Raw genomic sequence first — 23087 nt, 5'->3', positions numbered from 1 at the left:
GTGAACAATAAAAGCTCTGGTTGTATGGGTAATCATAGTTTGTGCGTGCAACACCCTCAACTTCTGGGTGATCCACTTCTACCACATGGCGATTGCACAGGTCGCCCAGTGGAAGGCAAGCTGTCTCTGAACAATTGCCATACAACTCAGATCGACTGCAATCACTCTAGGACAGATTAGCAAAGGTTTACACCTATATTTGCCATGTAATTTATAAATTTACAATCTCTCATCTCTCATCATACAGTCTGGTGAACTCCAACATCTGTCGACAGCAGTCTTTACTCTGCTATGGAGATCTGCTGCAAGCTAATGAGATCCTCCAACCTGATGAACTTTGAAATTCAGTTTAATTCAATTTTATTGTATTTATATAGCACCAAATCACAACAACAGGCGCTTATAAAAGACCCCTACAATAATCCAGAGGAAGGATTACCATATGCAGTTCGTTCATAGTAAGAGAGCGGTGGATAAGCTGCTGATTGAACTGCTTATTTGTTTGTGACAATGTGGCATTTAAAAACATTTTCAGAGGACCAACCTATCTGCATGTGTTTCCATTCAAGCACACTGACATGACTGACAAAAGGAAACCCAAAAGCTTTCCTTGACTTTAAATTCTGCCATATGTTCATTTAGTGTTAGTACACAGACTAATGCAGACATCGCTTTTAGCTCTTAATTGTTGTGCTTAAATCCAGATTGGTGATAAAATGGCACTAGCCATGTCCAAAGCCATGAAGAACTAAGTTCAGCCTCTTTGCTCGACACGTTACTGTTCTTGCACATTCAATACTTTCTGTAGTTGCTGTAAAATTGTCCTGGTCAACCCACCCTCTAAAACTGAAAGTGTAAGCACATTATTCATACTGATACAGTTACTTAGTATACTCTAAGTAATATAAAAGTATCTGAAATTCAGAAGATGATTGCACTGCACACACACACACACACACACACACACACACACACACACACACACACACACACACACACACACACACACACACACGCAAGCCACAGGCATTCCCACTACAGACACCCATTATCTCCGTCCCATGTGTTGTCGACCCGGAGCAGGAACTTTGGGGGCCGCTGTGGTCAGACACAGGGAGCGGGAAGTTAGCGCTGGCAAAGAAAAGCCAAAGTCAGGCATTTTTGGAGTAAGATAAGAAGAGAGCAGCGAGAAAGGAAAAACTAAAATAACAAAAAGCCACTTGGGGGTATGAGATTACTATGACAACACACCGCTGTTTTTGCCAAGTTTTGGAACACCGGGGCCATTTAATCAACAAACACAACAAGGTGATAAGTGAAATGCACATTCATCAAGCAAACGGGCGGGCAGCTGCAGTACACACAGTATGACGGCGAAGACTCCCTCTCTGCTTATGTTACCTTGAACTGCAAGGACTTAATAAAATACAAGGCTTGTGTGGCACTGGCAGGTGCTGCAGCTGCAGTAGAAAACTCTGAGTATCCAGTGTCAGGCCTTTGTTTGCTTTTTTGATTTATTGCTGACCACGGCCACACCTAACATGTGTGGAGGGGAGTCTGCTCCCCCTCGTCTCAACACCTTTCCCCACATAAATAAACTCTTCAGGAATGCCCAGCCAGCACGCTCTCTCTTTCCCTCTCTCTCTCCCTCTCTGTACTATTGGAACTTTCCCTGATGATAAGATGTCATTCGGGATGTCTCGCAGTCACGCTCCTATCTGACAAACACTGACTCACAGACCAATCATAAACCACCGACACATCTGCTGGCCCTTGGGTATCCAGCCTCCCATTTGCCACAAGTGAGAGGCTGATGATGTGACTCAGAAGATAGCACAGCGATTAAAGGCACATAGATTAATACTGTAGGCAGCCAATTATACTACTGAGGTGAGCTGGCTTTGAAAAAATAGACACTCAGAGGGCGTAGCAGATGTAGCAAATGATATCGGGCTGCATGATGGGCAGATAAACAGAGCCAAAAATGAAAAGACTCAAACCAGATGAATGTGGGGTTAACAAAAAGGCAATCTTCTCCATCACTCCTTTTTAGAGTTAGACTGCTTAGATGCTGGTGTAGCATATTCTTGTAGGTGTAGATTTTGCAGGATTACTTCAGCCACTGCTAACACCAGTAATATTATAGAAAAGTTTTTAATATATAAATCCTGTAAAATTCTAATAATTATGCTGGTTCAAATGGCTATGGAGAAGGAGGTATATAACGCAACCACAACAGTGTGACAGGGCGTGTGCCGAACATTTTGCTAGCAGCTGTGAACAAACTAAGAGACTGCTCATTAGGACATTTGATAGAGAAACTATACGTAAGTTAGTTAAACAAACATGGTGAAAACAACACACAGACAGCAGTGGAAAAAAACCCTGTTTTGTACTACAACTGGATGTTTTTTTATAATAATAATCAGCACACACTTGGAGCCAATTCAGTATTCAAACTGTAAATCTGAATAAATTAAATTAATAATCTCTTTGAGTCATCAAGGTTTAGAAAGCTATAATTGGGTACTGTGTTTCTCAACATGACAGAGTCATGATCAGCATCAGTTAGCTTTTTTAGAGATTTTCTCTTTTTTTTCTCATGAATAATTTAAAAAACAAATAAATACGCTGAGTTGGTCATGTCGATGGTGTGTTTGCTGGCAGTGCCACTCAAGCACACCATCTACATGAGATGAAGATGAAGACAAAATTTGGTTGTAGGAATAGCTCAAAAATCGAGCTTTTATCTGCTTTCTTGCTAAGAGTTGAACTGATAAAAGTTGGAAGGGAGAGCCAGCTGTTTTATGCTGATGTGTTGTCTGTTAGCTGTCCAACAATGACCTAACGTAAGTTCGTGCAGGACACTGGACAAAAAAAAAATGTCAAAGTGACCTAGGTCACACAAAAAATGTGACACTAAAGAGCAAAAACTAGTTTATCTCTGTATATGTGAACATAAAGTTTGCATCTCAGGTGATGCTGGTTTTAATGCAAAAAGCATGCAAAAACATACTGTCTGAAGGAAGTAAATGGGCACACATTCACTTCCATGACCCTCGCTGATAAAAATATTGTTGCCCTGGCTGAAATATTTTCAACTGAAACCCTTGACTGCCATTTAGCCACACTGACATACTGGGCTCAAGTTCAAGCATGCAGAGAGAGCAACTGCAGCTGTCTTGGATGGGGAAAGGGGGGGGGGGGGGGGGGGGCATCACGCCAAGGATGGGCATGCTGCTGACCCTCACTCTGAGCATCTGAGCCCACTCGCTCAGGCTGGCATTGACTGAGCCACAGCCATCAGTCACTGACAATGATGACAAGAAAATACGCCAAAGGAGGAGCACAGCTTCGACTTGGGTACAAACCACAAGTTATGAAGCACCAGCACATTTGCACATGAGCTGCCACTGTACGTTCTCTTCATTTGTCTGTTATTCATTAAAACGCTAAAACAAACACAGCTGCCCCCACGCTGCACTCATTTTTCTTTGGGTGTTTCAGGGCTATAGCATGAATCTGTAGGATATGTATACCAGTTAGCTAATGATCTATATATTGCTTGCTTCAACACAGATACCCCACACTGGCATATTTGCATATGTCTGCCAGCTGATCGTCTGTGAAACATCCTTTTTCAGATGAAAGATTGAATGAACTCTTCCTTCTGCTATGTTGTGCCCCACAGCCTCCCACATTTTCATTATTATTAAATCCATTTTTGTCCTTTTCCCTAATGCAGTAGTAGAACCTACAGTATGAAATCTTCTGAAACAGCCTTCACTTCATACAACAAGAATTCTGTGATCAGTTTACGAAGAAAGTCTGAAGATGCTGAAAACACTGAAATAGCCGATACCGAAAGATTACAGCTTCTTTAGTCAGCAGAGCTAAACTTTCAATAACAATTTCAACATAATAAACAACATTTGGCTTTGGGACACAGGGGTTGATGAAATTATGCGTATGTGGATATTCCATTAAAATTATAATAACTTCTTAGTAATGAGCCCATCAATCATTGTGATTAATGGGCTCATTTTGCAACAGTTGGCATCCCCACTTTTCAGGTCAAAGTACATTATTATTGGAATACCAACCTGGATGTTTTTGGGGGGAGGTTAACAAAAATGCCAGATTTGTTATTCCAATCGCATACATAAACAGTTAGCTAACTGGAATTTCGAACTCTACAGCTGGACCAATTTATCAGCGGGCCAAAATTTTAGGCCAATATTAAATATTTTCTGATCTATTGATATTGGCATTTATAACAGCAAATGACTGAAAATGAAACAAGTAAAGAAGAGACAACAGAAACACCCTTCAGCCAGGAAGTTGCATAGTTTGCCCACCAGGGGGCACTCTGCAACATCCCTTTTGCCAACAAGTGTTTGGAACTACAAACAAAACAACAGAGTCAGGCAGAATCACTAAATACCTACACATAACAAATGAAATTTTTTTTTGCGTTTCAGGTGTCTGAAAGAAAAAAAATATCGGCCGATATATTGGATTTTTAAATCATCAAATATCGACATCAGTCTTAAAAAACATACTATAGCTGTCAGGCTGAAGTCCGACAGAAACAGTTCTGTGAAGTCTCTGGTATTGACAGGTATGTAAGAAAAGTGTATTTACACATACACCAGTTGAGAGAATGGAAACTATGAACTTTTGCTATAGAGGCATAAGAGACAGCTTCTGTTAGAGATGTAAGCCGTTTAGAGTAGGTACAGATGTTCCTCCCTCTGTCAATAGCCTCAGTATAGTCTTCTTAGCTTTACTGGGAGCATCCTGTAGTCACTGAGCCTTTCTCTTGCCAACTCACTCATTTTCTTTTAGGCTATTTGGGATGCATAAAACTGGGGATATACCAACATTGGTGCCCATGTTGTCCCTACGTCTTTCTATGAATTACTGGCGGGGTCGTTAGGCTGGAACAGACATGTGAACAATGTCACCTTGTTCAATGTGGCATCCCCAGCAGATGTTTGAATGACTCAGTCCTGCCCTATTAATTCAAACATGTCCAATAATGACTGATGAGTGGTACTTGAATAGGTTCAGACCTGGCATTAACACTCTCACTGGGTGTAGTGCTAACCTAATGTATTACACTCCTCACTTTTATGCATCACCTTTAAGTCCATTTTCCAAACAGCTTTTCTGACTTTTACCAGTACTAGTAAGGCCTGTACATTTCTGACTGGCCAGGTGTGAAGCACAACTAAATAACCTAAGCTTGGGGCATGGAGAAGACTGTGTAGAGAAGCTGGTGTCTTCAGTGTCTAAGCTGTAGAGATCTGCAGTCTTTTTTGACACAAACTAAAGAGTTCTCTCAGTTCATCCAGCTGAATTATTATGACAGAAACATCCAATCTGCTCTTGATAAAAAACAATATGCCAGTTGCATTAGAAAATGTCTCAGATTTGAACCTCCCTTGGCAATATCACAGACGAGAATTATTTCTTTTAAGTAACCAAAAGTTATTCGATTTTGCAACAAATGAAGAAAGACTATTTGCACTTCGTCAAAACAAAGTCCCGCATCCATGTATGTCCTTGAACGCGTTGCCAAGATATGACCTAACTTCCTTTTCGACAGCTTCATTGCCATGATGAATAAAAGCTTTTGAAAATCAAAAATCCATATAATATCTTGGTATGAAGATGATCTGGTCCAGTTCTGATGAAGATTGGAAACAACGGAGCCTGTGAAATTTTAGCAAACTTAAAACACAAACCAAAAAAATTTATATCATATGGATTTATCATAGATCTTATGAATATTGGGCATATTGTTTAAAAATTAACTCCAACTCCAACCAGCTGCTTCAGCGGCAGTGGTGTTACCCAAAATTGTAGTTTTGCATAATTCCGCTAACAGGCAAAGACAAATGTAACCTCCAAAATATTAGAGACACGAAGTAATGTATTAAAAGTGAAGCTATGCTGATGCATTTAGGAGCCCTGCCTCCTCCTCTTGTGTCTCAACTCGGAGCTAAAGATCTGTTAGTCAGGGGATGGGGAGTTTTCAGTCTCCAGGGGCACATCCCTCTGAACTGCCTGCCAAACTTCTCCTCTCTCCATAATTTTTCTTGCTCAGCTTTCTTTCTTTCTTTCCCCTTTGATTCCCTCGTCCCACTTCTTCTACTCCTCGTATTCGACCTTCTTCCCTCGCTCCGGCCTCTTTTTAACCTACACCGTCTTTTCCCACTTTCTCCTCAACAGAACTTTTCACTTTCACACCCTTATCTGTTTTACCCTCTCTTCCCTTTCCACTCCTCTTCCTCTCCCAGTGATCCACCTCCTCTGCAGCCGTGCATAATTAGGCCTAAACACAAGCCTGCTCAAGCTCACATCTGGAAGGAGTTTGGACATGGCAGTTTCCTACCAAGACGACTAAATATTTAGGTTGAGAGTTACTGCATGTGGATGAACTCATGATAGAGAGTGGGGGGAGGGGGGATGGAGATAAAGAGAAACGAATGAAAGTGGGACAAACGACTGGAGCTCGAGGGAGAAGGCTGAGAATAAATTTATACACCATTAAACTACCGATAAGCATAAGTTTAAAGAAATGGCGATGTGTAAACGTGACACACACAGCAGTGTAAACAAACTCCAAACAGAGACACTGACGAGCCATAGGAGGAGGTGATAATACTGGGGGGGGTCAGGGGGGTGGACTGTTTGCTGCTCCTTTATGGATGGCAGGAGCAACAAACAGCCAGCTAATAGTTTTAATAAACAAATCGCCGTCGGGTTTTCCCATGAGGCTCAGGGGCCTCAGCTGGAATGTTCACAGGGGCCAGCTGTTGTGAATTACACGTAGCAGCCAGCCCCGGAAGCCCAAGGCCTGGTGTCCTCCAGCCTTTGCCTGCTCAGCATGGAGGAGAGCATTCCTCCAGGCTGCCCCAGAGAGAGGGCAGCAGGGCCTGGCTCTCAAGCCCTCCGATTCTGGAGAGGAGGAAAAGTGATGTAGGGCATGGAAAAAGCTCCTATGCCGCACCTGGGATACTGTCTGCAGTTTCAGAGCGTCTGTGGAATGTCAGGAATAACACGAATATCCACACAACTTCTCGCATTCCACATCTGGAGCTAATGTCACGAGCAACAGTGGGAACGCAGGCGCTTGAAAAGACTCACCGAATCCTCAGGAAAACAAACTTTCTAGACACCGTCGTTCCCGGGATATAGAGAAAATGGTGGATTGCAAGCGGAATTGTTTTCGCCTGGCAGAGAGCTTAATCAAAAAAGTGTCACAGAATGCAAAGCACATGCACAAAACATCTTAACCAAAGTTAGGTGTGGGTATAGGAGATTATCTTAAGTCACCTCAACCACTGCCACCCGAGCCATTTCGCCTCCTCCAGCTTTTCAGCAATGTGTTCCCCAGATGTTTATCCTGCCTTTAATAAGCAAGAAACATAAAGCCCTATAAATGGACTGCTGGCTGGCTTTAGCTCTCCTGGGGCATAAATTCCCTCACTTTACCTCATATGCTTTCTCCAGTGGGGCAGTTGAACATGTTTTTTCCCCCTGTGACGATGTGCACTTAGCATTTCTCCCGCTGGGTCAGAGTACAGAGACACTAACACACTGTGAGAATGAGCAATGTCTTCAAAAGACTGAGCAGCTGTGAAGAAAGTGGTGTGTTACTGTCCAAAAAAATGTGTCACTAATAGATCGGTAAGCCATCAGTCATGGGCAATAGTGTACTTTGGCCAGTGATGGTAGCGCTTTCAAGTTTGGTCCAAAACAGACCACACAAATAACTGCTTTATAATTACAAATATCCAACTATTCTGGGTCAGGATTAGTGCTGTCCAGCTCTTGCCAGATGTTTTTTTTTTCCTCCCTTTTCAACAGAAGGAGATAGTGAGACAGGGTGTTGCGGCATTTAAGGAGCCGCCCACCAGTAAAGCAAAGACTCAGACATAAAATACTTATAATGTGTTTCTGTTTATTCTAGTTCTGCGAGGCCAAGTCAGCTGGGCCATGTGCACGAGCGGCGGCGGCAGTGGTGGAGGAAGAAGGAACGAGCTGAAGACAGGGCGTCTGGCTGAGTCTAATTTAAAGCGACAGAGTTGTGTCAGAGAGGCAGGGCCAGATGATGGCTACAGTCAGCCCTATGCCCTCTCAACACTCGTTTTAATGGTTTGCAGCATGGCAGCGTTCAGCCCGGCAGTTAAAGTAAATCAAGATGTAAGTGCCTAACCTGACAAGTCTTATTAACACAGAAAGCCATTAATGCAGGTAAAACTAAGGTCATGGGGTCATCGGTGTGTGGCTCCCAGAATACTTAAGCCTTAGATGATAATCACATTGGGAGTACTTTTTAAGAATGAACAACTAAAGGTGACTTCCCTAATCCTATAACATGGACATCCTGTGACTTCAACTTAATTTAACTATGGAAACAAGTTGTTTAAAAAGATAATATTTCCCCTCCAAAATGTTTAGGGGACATTCAGAAAGACTATTATGAAGATTGAGTGACACCAGAGGACAGAAATGAGGCCTAATTGTACCAGTGACACCAGTATGTCAGGTCCAGCCTTCAAAAATCCAGCCTTATGATAATAATACACTGTTAATTCGTCAGTTTGAATGTTACAGTGATGCTCAAAGTGTTCCAACTCACAGAGTGACGGTTCTGTTGGGCAGCAAGCCGGGATCCGGAAGTTCAGTCAGCTCCCCCTTGCTGCAGCTGACCCTGATCCCCACAGCCTGGACGCTGTGCAGTTTGGGGCGCTCTTCCGCGCAGCTGCAGCCACTGGTGGAGGCGAGCAGCCCCGGGCAAGCCTGGTAGAGCCTCGGCAACAGGAGCAGCATCAGTACCAGACGCCCCGGCAGCAGAGGGATGCCAACGCCGGGCGCAAACATTGTCCTTCGGCTGGATCTCACCTCAGCTGCACCCCAGCCTCCAGTCATCCCATATCTGCACCATGGAGCTTTCAGTGGGTGTAATGTGGGCGAGAAGAAAGTTGTAATAACAACAATAATAATAAAATCAGCTTTCAGGCCTTGAATGAATGGCAAGGTTAAAGGATCCGCTCAACAATGGACACTCGCCATCCGGTCATTCCAGAAATATTCAGCGCCGTTGATTTTTTTCCCAAGTGTCCCGTTATGTCATGGCGCACAACTCCCTCTGGTCCAAACACTTTTAATAAATCCAAGAGATGTGTCACCATCCAAACGTCCACAACAGTTAGAAAAAAAGCGATCCAATATGTCTCTAAAAAGTTGATGGCTGTGTTAATTACCTTTAGAGAAGTGGGAGTGTCCAGATTACCGTTATCTCGCCCTCTGCAAACTTAATCCAGGGGTTGGTGAGATTGACGGCTGAGCAGTCACATCCACAGCCACGCTGTCGTTTATATGAACAAAAATTAATTCTCTTTTTCACTTGCTCGCATCTCTTGAAAGTTTTCCTCAGTGTTTTCCTCCAATCCCCAAGCTCTCCGTTGCTTACTCTCACGCGCAACTTGAATTCAGTTTGAACTTGTTGGAAAAAAGAAACAAACAAAAAACAGCAACTTTTAGTTCGTTTAGAAGTGAGCTCGGAGCTGCGGTGTAATTCCCAGAATCTAGCGGTTTTGCTTGCTTGCCTCTGTCACACTCAAAAATCACTTGGTTACTACCCCAAGTGCGCCCATTCCGTCTTCGTCTGCGCCCTGGTCCCCGCGGTCCTAGCGCATCCGGATCAGCACAGAGCGAGAAAGAGAGGAGGTTCCACATGTGACCGGGGAGGGGGTCAGGGCAACGACGACCACTCACGTTACACGCCTTTACAAAAAAAATAAATAAAAATAAAAAATCACGATACGGCCCATTAGGTTTAATATTATGGATATGAGTTTGCCTAAAACCCACAAATATTTCACCTATAAGCAAAACTGAAATAATTATCGAAATAATTAGGCCTAGTTATTAACTCAACTTTTAGCTTTTATCCCATTACAACAATAATACCTTCAATGATAAATTCATCAGAAAGGGAAACTGCTTTTAAAAATGTTGATTGGCCTGGGTGTAGAAGTCTGAAAGGTCTTGATATCAGTGCCTGCCTGCACCGGGAGCCTAAACTAAAATTATGAATGAATGTGGAAAGCCTTCATTGCATTGTGCCTTTTGAGCAGATCAAAGAGCTTTCATTCAATCGACGGGAAGCAGAGGAAGCAAAGACTTTTACAGATACGCTACGGCGTATCTGTAAAAGTCTGTGATATTGTTGCTGCAGAAAGAGTTATGACAGCGGAGAAGAGTTTGATCTTTAAAATGTAGACGCAGAGAATGGGGTGTCATATTGTAGATGATAACTTCTAGATTAATGGCATGTTTTCTTTTGTTTGCGAGTGGCTTCTCATAAATGCTGAAACTGGAGTGGCTAGCACAAGAAGCTGTCAGGGCTCCAATACAGATAAGCTTTTTTCAGTCCTATTCTATCAAATTTCAAATAATTTAAAGTTAAATGAGAGGTGCACTGTTCTTCCTCAATTATTCTGAGATAATAAAAAACATTGAATATTTTGTTAAAAGAAATATATATATATATATATATATATATATATTTTTTTTTTTTTTTTTTTTTTTTTTGTACAGAAACATTATATTTCTCCCCTAAAAGTAAAAGAATCCTTCCTCTGGCTCTGCTGCTCTTTTTTTCTCCCTGCGTGTATGGAAACTTCCCAAAATACAATATTTCAGTTTTAAAAATACCTTTTGATATACGAGAGGCTCAGGAGGATGGAAACCGTGGCGATTCAAATCTGGAGAGCATTTCAAAATATGAGAAGGTGAAGCAGGAAAGCTTTTGAAACGGGATTTTATGCAATTGGGCTTGACAACTATTCACCGACATATCCAAACTGCAGGCACCTCAGTCATGCAAGCAGCCTGGCAGTATAAAGGCGCACTGTGCTCTGACCCACACAGTGGACCCCTGGTTTGTTATTCCTGTATATGATACTGTACGTCGGGAATGGGCTGAAAAAGCCGGTGCAATTATTGAAAGAAAGCACAAGGAGTAGATGGGCGCCTGTTCAGCAATGAAACAGAGGGCTGTTTATCCAAGCCGTTAAATAAGGCTTCAAGTACAACACCCCCATCCAGCTCCACAAGGCCCAGATCTCTCTCATCTGGAGAGCACAGTTTCCATTTTAAAATGTCACGTCCCAAACTGCACATTACATCAAATTGTACTTAATGGCATCCAGACAAACTTTAATGTCGGTCCAACATTTTCTCTCTATGTACTCCACACTCTCTCCCCCCTGCTCCTTATAGCTTAGCAAGCAAGTCTCTCCTTCTTCCCTGTTCCACATCTGGACTCCATTCCAGGTGGAGTTATTTAGAAAGGGGGAGAACATCACGAAGGTGGAAAACAGAGAAGGTTGGAGGCTAAAAAAGCCCAAAAACTTATAGGGTTGAGATTGTGCATCAGTGTCGATTTTGGCTGATACAAGCTTTTTGGGGATGTGTGACGAAGGCTGAGAGATGGTTTTGTATGTCGGTCGTCTTCTACAAATCCCACACTGGTAGATAAACATGTAAAACAATGGGGTTTTCAGCACAATTAGAGAAACCAGACCCACTGACTGCTGAGTTTCAGGCAAAAAGTCCGGATTTCTGCCAATGGATAAACAAAAGAAAACTTCCAGCCGGGAAACAGACGTCAGGCGACCTGCTGCCGAGTGTTTCTCGAGGAGCTCGTGACATCTAGTGGTGAGATCCGCAGCACACTCAGTCACTCCTCCACTTCTGTACATTTTCCTGGGTGAATGGTTTTATTTAACACTTTATAAGAACATTAAGCTCTCTGCTTCTACACTTTTGAGGGGTTATCAAACGATGTGGCGCTGTACTGTCAACACTCGTTTATCAGAAGTCTTTCAAGTAATTTAGCATTTAATCCAATATAATGCTGCAAAAACGAAGGTTTATATTTGTAGTCATTGTATAATGATCTAATAACTTCTGATCCGTAAATAATGCAGAAATCAATTCTATAATTGCCTAGTAAGCGAAATCATAGTACACTCGCCTATGCTTCCCCCCGCTTGTTTATATAAACATACCATCAGATTTCTCCACGAAATGAATCAGCTCATGTCCATATTTTGTTTCTAATCCTGCGCAAAGATTTTATAACGGAGTTTAAAATCTTAATCCATGTGTAATTTGAGTTTTATCGCTTTCATAAGTTCATAAAGAGCACATCTGAAACTGCAGTAATACTGCCGTCTTTTGGACAGGAACGTGAATTACATAGTTGTTACACACCCTCAAAGGCAATGCACGTCATAACTCTCCCTCCTTATGTGCTGCATAATTATATCAGACATCTCTTGTCATAGACGTGGGTCTCCCAACAACTTTGTAATGCTCATTCAATTACAAGACCTGGATGTCAGATGTGCTTGTGGGAAAATAAACAAAAGCATCCAAACTACCATTCTAGTTTCCTTTATGCCTGGTCTACTATTCACAAAGCATGTTGGCAGATTTTTAATCCGGATGCCCCTTCTAACACAAACCACCCCAAGGGATTTGTGTCTCCTCCTGGGATGAACTGCAGATCTTTTACTGGCACTGCACTATAGAGCCACTAGTAAAACAATTAAATATAATGACAAAAATAACCCCTAGATTGTGTGCGATATAATATGTGGAATAATAAATATGCAAAAATGCATTTAAATAAACTATCTACCTATCTGTACAACTTCTACTACAAAGAGATGTGTGCAGTTTGTGTATGTCACAGACCTTGTTCTACATTCAAAAATGTGTGGTAAAGAACCAGCTTACAGCAGCAGTTAAACTCTTTTCTGTGCTACTTTTGGTGAAACTCTTTCTGGTGTTATTATGGGAAGAATAAATGTTTCAAGTTGGCAGACATAGTTACATTAAAGAAACAATAACACATCAGGAAAACATTGCATACACACACACACACACATTTTGGTACACACAACTGCAAAACAGTTATTATCGCTGAGGAAGCTTCAGGTTGTGCGAATTTATTAAGTGCCACATGAAATGTGAACATTATAGTGCATCTCTGAGTACTGCTGTAAGTGTAGCATCATCGATTCTTTTCACACTATATGTCCTGTGCATACATTATGCATTTTAAGTGATCTACATTATAGAATACATTTCAATCACAAACATCAAAAATATTTGCATATTAAATGAAACTCTAGTCCCTCAAAGGTAACAAAAACAGCCACAAAAAATCCCCTCATTATTTATAAATTCAGATTACAAAAGAAATACAGAAAAACTCAGGGGCTTTTGGCCTGATACTAAATTTGCAAACTCCTGTGTTTGTAACAGTGTGAACACCCTTTCCCTTCTTTCTTTCTGCCTCTCACTCTCACATGTGCACACACACCCACACACACCCACACCCACACACACACACACACCCACAGATGAAGGGAAGGCCTGAAGAAGCCGCCACACCCCTGCATGAGAAAGCATGCACACATACACACCCACACAGCACTATCTGTGTACATTACATTTTTTTAAAAAAGGCATGCAGTGTAGGTTTGCTTTGAATCCCACTGTGTCAGCAGAAAATTTAAATGAAGATCCTGATCCTCAGAGTCAGCCCTGTTGAGTTTGTCCAAAGCAGTGGTGATTTGTAAATCTGGCCTTAGCATAATGTGATGTGGCTTGAGTCCATGGTAGCTGTGAATCATTAGGCCTAAGAATAACCTAAAGACAGCACGGAGGCTGGTTAATTAAAAAAAAGAAAAAAAAAAGAAAAGAAAAACAAAGCCCCATTTCTCATACATTTACAAAGAAGGCAACAAAGTGTATCATATTACTGCAAAGTATGGTTAAATGTGATCAGAAAAGAGCATCCTCGACCATATTGTTGATTCATCTCCACCTCCGTGTATCTTCCCAAGATCTAAAACTCAGTCAGATGAGGTGGATATTTAAGCCAAACAGGCGGCCCTCTGTGTCCACAGTGAGGCAGGGGTGGAGTGGCAGACTCAGTGGTGAGGGGACACGGTGGCTTGGGGGGAGCTGCCCGGGCCCTGGTACCTTTCTTTGGCATGCTTCTCACAGTACATCACATCTCCAATCCAAAAGTGACCTCGCATACTCAGGTTAAGACCGCAATCTGTGCATGTGTAGCACTCGGGGTGGCGGAATCGATCGTCGTTGATGCGCACGGCCTGTGAGCTGCGGAGAGATGAGAGCAATCAGGCACCAAGAAAACAGACTAGGTGATCGAACGGTGAAATAGTGAGTTTCAACGATCAGCACAAACAAACACCATCCTAAAACAAAAATTTTCTTAAATTACCATTTTCAGTGCAACAGTTAATAGACCCTCTTAAACTGTCTACAATTGAGGTTTCAGACTCCATTTGAAATTTAGTCTATTAATTTTTCCCCACAAATCTTTATACAGCAGACCACAGTAGCAGAGCAAAACAGAGAAAATTATAAATAATAAATTCAAGTAGGTAATTTACATAAGCAGTCAGACACCCCAGTGCTTGGTTCTTAGCACATATTTCAATTCGGGGGGGGGGCATTCCCAAAGCTACTTTTGTGTTCTTCCAGTCTTGTGCACCAGGTAAACCAGAAGCATTCATTCACATATTTCAGCTTTACCAGTTTATTCTGGTAATGTTAAGAGGCTCATGGCCTTCAGAGTATGAATCAAATTGGAGGTCAGATAATTTAAAATCAGTGTTTTGATGTGTGATTCAAGAGTTTCATGGCAACTCATATCCTGATCTCATATACATCTTTATGATAATCTGATAATGATTAAGTAGTATAATTCTGCAAACACTTGAAGCTTCAAATAAATAAAAAAATAAAAATAAATGAGAATTCCCTCCAGAAAAGGATTTTGTATTTGTCATGTACACACTTCCAGTTCCAGATAAATATTACCACAACATGATGCTGCCATCTGCATGTTTGACTCTATGGATGTATTCAGTACCGCATTCCTTTACACACACACACACACACACACACACACACACACACACACACACACACACTTTTTGGATTCGCGGCCAAATACTTAAATCTTTGTTCATTAAGACCCAAGTATTTTGCTTTTGAACTATAAGCACAGTGTCTTCTGTCTTTTGTTGAGGAACCCGTTCTCTTCGGTCACTCTACCATAAAGGGCTGAGTGGTGCGCGTAAGAGGGGAGCGGAAGTCTGACTCTTGTCACCAAGGCAAACACCCTTTGCCATAATAGCTCAATCTGGTTGGGCTGGCAGGTCTAGAAGTCTCATGTACCACAGCTCAAGTGTGAAGGTTTTGTAATTGTGTAGCATCGTTTGCAGATTTATAAGTAAAACAAACCAGCATCAAATCTTCTGAGTCTGAGACACAAATATATTCTATATCAACGGCTATGTTATCCAATTAAGCATGTAACTGCAGGCGACCACAGACTTACACAATTTTGGTACCACACCTCTCGCAGGTGTGGTATTTGCTGGTTCCTCCCACTGATGTGGTTGCTTTGGGGGCATTTGGTGAAAGATTTCCTGGAAACCTCAGAGCTGCCTCTGGAGAAAAACACACAAACAGAGTTGCTCATGATGAAGTTTTGACACGCTGCGTCTCACTGCTCAACACATCAGCACTCTGTTTGTCTTCACTGTCCTCTGTCAGTGCAGCTTGTTTATGTTTCCGGTAACTGTCATCACAAGGTCGTCGCCTATGGGACACGCTATATGAAATTTCCAAATACTGGCCATTATCACGTCATGAAAGAATGTTATCACTATCTGGATTTATTTTCACTGCCAAAGATCAAAGCCAAAGGGGAATCGGACAGATGTATTCCATGATAACATTTTTATGACCCACACACTGTAGAGTTGCGCTCCTCATGACAAACATATGGAAGTGCATATGGTTCTGAATGATGCACATTTGTCAAGGATGGTTTCAAGATGGAGATGTGGGCAGCAAACAGAAACAGGAGAGGAAGTAAATTATAAAGTACTTGATATAGCTGACAGATGCAGAAAATAAGTCTCAAAGCAGCCAGTCCACATGGATAAAATCTCTGCAGTCACAAAGCCCTTTTGTGCTCAGCTAATACCTACTGCCACTTTCTTGTGTGTTCTAACATACACACACACACTCTTATATTTATGAAACAATGTGCACTTTTGTCTATAAAGGATGCTCTTTGGATGAATGAGCGTCTCACCTTTTTCGTCAGCCTCCAGGACCTCTTGCAGCATTTTAAAGGTGTTGGACTGACGAGGTGGATTGCGGGACTCCCTGTTCTCCTGGATCATCTTGTACACCTCTGAGTCTGTGTCGAACCTCTGCATGGCAAAGTCAGAACTGGGACTGCTGTAAAACAAACCAATAATAATCAGTATATGATCTATTTATTTATATGTGATTAAAAAAATATAAATGTGTATGATACAGTGATATTAAAGGATTAAAGTTTGTATTATGACTGAATAGATGGACATAAAACCAAGTCACCAATAATAACTTAAAGCAGGCCTCTCCGGCTCTCTTTTGTACATTTGATTTTTGCTGCACTTTGGCGTGTTGCAATTTGCATAAGTTTGTGTTGAGTGTTTTGGCTGCAGTTTTGCAGGCAGAAGGCAAACTTTATCGGATATCAGTTGGTTCCTCTATGTAGATGTAAAAGTATGTTTTTATAGTAACTGAAACTGAATGCTGCTCATTATGAATGTATGCTGTACTACACTCTGATGGAGTGCAGGACGCATGAGCCTGTGAGTATAAGCTCAGGGCAAATCTTTGAGTTAAGGGTAACTCTCTCCACACACATATTTGCAACTCATCACATGCATTTGCAGATTCACCAGAAGTGTGTTTGTAAAGAGCCAACTAAGAGGCCCATCTAAGTTTGAACTTCTTTAGCTGTTACTCAGAACAGCGCTCTTTTATCTAATCTAAAATGGTAAAACAACTTATCTGATTTATGAGATTTCTGCCATATTTGTTCCTAAATCAATTTATATTGGCAGGTACTTCCAACGACTGCTTCAACAGCTCCAACATTGTACAATAGCAGAGACAACACCCAGACCAAACCAGAGAAGTCTCCCCTCTCATCAAAATGTAAAATATGATATTACAGTGGGAACTGTTGAATTTATTGATCAGGGCATTACTGTTATTTCAGGAAAGTTCTTGGTAAATTACTAGTTGATGCCAAGAAAAGCCATACAAGTATGATCTGGTATGATTTCAATATAAAAATGCATGTTTATTTCTACATTAATAGCAACTCTGTACAAGAATTCAAACAATATCAAACTAATGCTCAACCTGCTCCACCAGTAACACCATACTTTGCTGTCTTGCTGTTAACTCAGCAAACAGCTACAAGGCAGAAACAAGGAGGGCAAAAGCCTAACTGAGAGAGCCACATCTCAAATCTAAAATCCTTAAAGAAAAAAATAAATAAATAAAGAGCTTAACGAAAAGCGGCTTTGTTTTTTTAGAAAACGTCTGATTGGTTAAAACCAGTTAACAAAGTAGTAATAAGAGAGGCTTGTGCATTACATAATCTATGGCGCAAAATAACAGCACCAAGTACAAAGTTGATTCAAAAGCCTCTCCAACAGCCAAGAAACACGAGATCTCTCAGTTGCGTGTCTCTTTTTGTGAAGGTGTGACCTTTGGCCATTTCAAAATGAAAATGTCATCACATTATTTTATCCCATCAGAAACTTGTGAAATTAGCCCATGAATTCTTGAGTTGTGGTAAAAAAAAAAAAAACGTGTTTCGACAAGCTGCACTGGCCCTGAGGTCAACTTCAAATCTGTGCCAAATTTTTATAAAATCCCTCGAGGTGACCCTGACACATCATGTTCATGAGAACGGGCTGCACGTACATGCAGACTGACAACTCAAACACATGATGCCTCCAGCCACTGTTCTCGCTGGTACACAGGCATAGAAAATTACTTCAAACTCTGCATTTTTGCAATTTCAGCTTCAGGTTAGAGGCAGGAGGGGAGAAGAAGCTTTCATCAAAGGGGATTAGACACTGTGAGCTGAATGATTATTACTTAACAGATAAAAGTTCCGTCTTCCAAGCAACCCGAGCTGAGGAAACCCATGTGCTAAAATGTAGATTGGCAGAACCATTGGTAAGACACAAAATTTTGTTCCTGTATCTGCGTTTGTCTGGAGGGAGTGTTTTCAGTCATGTGGAACCAGTTGGCCAGGTACACACTGTTCAGACTAGGTGTGATTTGATTACTTCAAATAGGAGCCATTTTGTCAGCTAGAATAACCCAACCTGACTGACTGTCCCACCTGTTGTCACCTACTGCCAAGATATTTATGCTTTAACTGACACCTGTGGTATGAAGACAAAGCCCTCAACTTCATTCAACACTGTTGTGATTTAACATACAGATGTAAACCTATAAAGCCTTCTTATTTTATTTTTTTTGTACAACAGCATCACAGTTAGCGTGTTGCTGGGTTTTGGCAGATTTGTAACATTTTTTCTCCTTTTAACTTCATGTAGCCTGGCTCTATACATTCAATTCTTATGAGTTTAAAGCTGATTCAAGATGAGAAATCTGTGACTGTGTTGCTTTTAAAAAACAAATCAGTTTGCGTGACTGATAATTCAAATTATGAGACTAGACAACTTTGTTAAACTGGAGTTGGGCTGAGGCAAAGAGACAGACATGGCCATTGAAAAAGGAAACAGTCCTGGTTTCTTGGGTTTTAGGTTCAGGTTCACTGTCCAGCTGCAAAGATGAGTAATGGTTTTAAATGAACATGTTCAGAGAGTTTTCATAAGCTCTATTTCTGTGTATGCAAAGCCCATTTCCCACTTAGCGAACATGGCTGCAACAAACAAGGTCAAACAGACATAGCAACAAGTATGTGAATAAAACAAATGCTCAGACCCTTTCTTCTGCATCAGTGAACATGGTTCAAATTGAAAACAGACCTCTCAGACCTCTCCAAGTTTTCCACATGCTCAGCTCCACCCTAAGCAAGCCATTTCCCCTTTTCCTTTCCCTCGCCATCCCTCATGACATGCTATCTCAAAACAAATGGAAATTCTAGGTAAAAGAATACAAATAACAGGACTTATGGTCAGAGAAAATAACATGCATCTGAACAAGCAGTCAAGCACACAGATTATTAGTGCAAGCACATTAAAACAACGATCACTTTTAAATCTAATTCCACAAAACTCTTGGGAATTGCGCTTTCCAATGTTCTCACATGTATATATCAGTGGCCAAGACAAATGTGCTGCTGGTTTCTGTATCCAGACTTGGCTCACGCGAGCAACAATGAGACCCAAGGCATAGCTGCATGTAGTCGAAACATCTAAGATCACAAAGCTAAATTCCAGCCATATTTCTGAACTGGTTTCCTTGAAGTACAATATCTAAAAACATATGGAGAGAAGGAATTAAAAACAGCAAAACATAAGATGACGAGACTCACCTCAAAAAGAAAAAAAGAGAGAAAGAGAGTGAAAAAAGTGGGGAAGAACAACTCCAGCTAAAGTCCTTATCCTTTTAACAGTGCTAGAGCAACTCAGCAAACATACCAACATACAAAAGAACAAACAATATTGACACACAAGCAGATGAAGAGCACACACCTCTATCTAAACCAGACGGCACAGAAAATGCAAGAGTGACTGAAAGGTGTGCCTTTAGCTGAAACTCATTGGCCATGCATCATGAAGGGGTGGGAAAATGGGTGTTACAGAGTCTGTGATTGGCTGGAAAGAACAGGGAGAGACTTTCTGTGCAAGCTCTAGACTGGGGGCCAATTAGGGGGAGAAGTAAAAATCAATCTTTTTTGGGAAGGGTATGACTACAGCTGCTGACACGTCACTAGCTATGGTTAGCCCAGCTGGACTTGGGTCTAAAGTCCAAAGTCAACTATCGTGCACTGAGGAGGGGAAAGAAAAAACAGCCACCGGGTTCTCCAGCAGAGCGTGCTGACAGAAAGGATTGTGTGAGAGACTGAAGTGAAAACACCAATTTCTTCTGGGACAACAAATATTCCAAACAATGCTTAGGAGGGCAGCACCTGCACAGTGGGAACGGAATCAAATTACAGCTACATCACCTAATCAGAGAGGGTGAGGCAGGTGATGAGGTGTTTCTCAAAGGTTCATTCGACTCCAAATGTTTCTGCAAAAAGCAGTAAACACCGAGAACCACCTGGACAATATCAGTAGATTTACAAGCTGACTGTTTTACTCTAAATGAAGAAACTGGTTTGGCAGATTTCTCAGTTAATCTGCATTTTGAAAGAGATTTTAAAAGGAGGAAACAACTGAGAAACTGAAAGAATGTTTCTAGATGAGATCACTGATGCGACCAGATAAAACTATTTTTACTTCTGTAGAAGTAATAATAAGTGTCTTACTATTAACACAGTGTAATGCCAGTGGCCTTAATTGTTATTATAATTTGGATGTAATTATTTCTTTGATAAAGTACAAAATCTGAGAAGGATCACAAATGTAAATACAAATCTCTCTATAAAAATCTAATAATAAAGAAGTTTGATGATTACCACCCGTTTTAGTAGTTTTCCAACCTTTCAAAATACGTGTGTGCATGGTCTTAAGTACCCACTTTCATGTCATGTTTGCAGCTTTACAGTTATAAATGAGGTACCAGGTGATGGTGGAATGTGCAGGTGCAGCCTCTACAGGCCTATAGGTGGCACTAAATTACTGCATTGAAACTGTGTATACTCCAATTAGACAGGAAACAAACTTGCGCTGTAATACATGTTAAAGCTTTAGGTTCTGTTGTGCATTGTCCTCTAAGGGGGCCCTAGAGTAGTTGGATATCAAGCTATCATGTGAAAGAAATAACAGAGAATCAAATCAAAGGAAAAGCCATCGTCAACCAACTGCTGTTGTAAAATGTTTTGCCTCCATGTTCCTCCAGAACATCTTGGCTATGGATGTGGTGGAAGCACTGTTTACACAAAACCAGGAGATTCCCAACTGCATTAAAAGTTGGGAACTGTGAAGGCCATAACACATGATTAACATAATTTTCATACTTAAAGACAGAATGTTCCCACAAAGTCGACCAAGTTAACTCCCAACTATGGCCACAAAATGCCAACCACGGCTTAACACAGCCACTGTAAACCAAGTCAGGTTTTTCCTTTGAGCGTGCACCTAAATTTTAAGCCTAAAAAAGTGAAAGAGTCCCAGTTTGCTCTCAGAAAAAGAGAACAATCCATTTGGTGTGGTAATCATGTGTGTATATAAGAGGAGTCAAAAGTAGCTTTTAATTATGTTGGAGTAAAAGTGTACCTGCGATGAGGCGACACTGGTACGTCACGCTCAGTGGGACTTTGGGGTGAGAAGCGTCCTGGTGGAGTTGTGTTGGACACAGAGTTATTTCTGTAGTCTGAAGGCGAGAAGTCCTGTGGAGAAGGAGAGAGCAAAAATGTATGAAATTATGCAATTTAAACACAAAAGTGTTTTGCTCCATTCAGAGACAGGAATTCAGTGGGTGAGATTCTGAAGAGCTTCTCCACCAAGGAGTGTTTTGGTATTGAAGGCAGTTCATCCATATTTCCAGAAACTCTAAATATGAAAACCTGAAATAAAACTATATCTGACTTATGAAAGACACATTCAGTCAAGATCAAACCAGGCGAGATCTGATTGAAACCTTCATCGGATTTTAGTCAAATGTTTCAGTTTCAAGTACCAAATAAGCTACATGCTTGCATTGTTTAATGTGATTCACTGTGCTGTCAAGGTTTTGACAGCTTGAGTCACACCGACATTCCTTTTACTGGTTTTTCCTGCTGATCCATTTCAATCTCAGCAAGCTAAATTAACATTCTTTCATCTTGATAATCATGTACAGTCTTACGTGTGCTCCACTCCCACAGCTGATAGATGACTGATGGTGTAGCAACAGGTGTTTGGTACTAACTGGAAAATTGGTTTGAAGAGAAACTCAGAGCCAGCTTGTACTTTAATAGGTTCCAGATGCTGTACAAACCTGATGATTATTCATCTGTAGTTACTGTAGTTAAAGAGCAGCATCACACAAATCAGTCAAAATGAACACTTACAGTACAAATACTGAAATTGAGAAGTCTTAGTCAAGTGAAAATATCTGACTTTTGACAGAAGAGGGCGCTAAGTACCTACAGGTGATCCAGCAGTTCCACCATTAAGTTAAAGGTTGATTTTTCCATCTTTACTCTAACAGTATGGGTTTAAAAAAAAAAACCCCAAAAACTCCTGAAATTCATTCCTCAGCATGTTAGTTTAGCTCAGGAAAAAAAAATGCAGTACAGAGTTAAGAAGGAATCATCAAAATACGATATTATATTCCCAATCCTGAACTTGGAAGCTGAAAGCTTAATTATGATTTAGAGCAGTACATGTGTTACATGTGGTCCGACTATTTCCTGGTGAATATCATTCAACAAGGATAATGGACTAGCCAACCTGTGGCAAAAAGAAACCTGGCAGTTATTTCACTGCTGTCTTTTCAAAAGTGGTATTTTAAGCTTCAAGTCCTCATGACTACTTGGCACAGCTCAGATTAATTGGCAGTGGGGGTGGAGTCATACTTGTTGATCACATATGCTGCAATAATCTTACTGAAGTTTACTTGTGAAACAAAGCTGTTACTTCATTTCATGCCTGTGCACAGTGCAGGAGATCTTGTGCTGGAAATTGCAAAGCCCACAGACAACCCAAGAGTACAGCTTTTGCAATAAAGCTCACCGATTTTTTTTTCCTCCCTCAAATGTCACCAGCTGGCACAAGTGTTACATGGGCTTCACAGCAAAGTGGCTCCACCCAACCTTTTGAACCAGCACACATCTGAAAGTCAAGCTGGAGCTGATGCAAGAGCTCAGTACTGAACAAATAGCATGGATGGAGTCGAAGATTTGTGTGCCCAATGCCAGCACCCGCTTCCAATTCAGAAACTCTTTGAACAATGTCTCTGTTCTCAATTGAGTCCAATTTTCCTGCTCTTTTTCCTTAGTGAGTGGGTAGATTAGTGGCGGATGCCAGGAA

General features: G+C 41.2%; 2 protein-coding genes across 2 annotated transcripts in view; both read right to left on the bottom strand.

Annotated features, from left to right (window-relative positions):
• adgra2 (adhesion G protein-coupled receptor A2) overlaps positions 1-9638 on the bottom strand; it is a 41418-nt gene extending 31780 nt beyond the window's left edge. The window contains exon 1 of the mRNA XM_063489876.1: positions 8654-9638. Within this exon, the coding sequence (XP_063345946.1) occupies positions 8654-8943 (290 nt within the window). The 5' untranslated portion in view covers positions 8944-9638. The remainder of the gene's footprint in view (positions 1-8653) is intronic.
• A 3297-nt stretch (positions 9639-12935) lies between these two features.
• The window catches only part of pdlim2 (PDZ and LIM domain 2 (mystique)), a 31998-nt gene continuing 21846 nt past the window's right edge, over positions 12936-23087 (bottom strand). Inside the window, exons 7-10 of the mRNA XM_063489684.1 lie at positions 21351-21463; positions 16235-16383; positions 15470-15581; positions 12936-14220 (exon numbers count right to left, since the gene is read on the bottom strand). Of these exons, the coding sequence (XP_063345754.1) occupies positions 14028-14220; positions 15470-15581; positions 16235-16383; positions 21351-21463 (567 nt within the window). The 3' untranslated portion in view covers positions 12936-14027. The remainder of the gene's footprint in view (positions 14221-15469; positions 15582-16234; positions 16384-21350; positions 21464-23087) is intronic.

Source organism: Pelmatolapia mariae, linkage group LG12 (assembly GCF_036321145.2).
Source record: "Pelmatolapia mariae isolate MD_Pm_ZW linkage group LG12, Pm_UMD_F_2, whole genome shotgun sequence".
Lineage (NCBI taxonomy): Eukaryota > Metazoa > Chordata > Actinopteri > Cichliformes > Cichlidae > Pelmatolapia > Pelmatolapia mariae.
The sequence above is the reverse complement of the archived record's forward strand: the minus strand, read 5'-3'. Positions and strand labels throughout refer to the sequence as shown.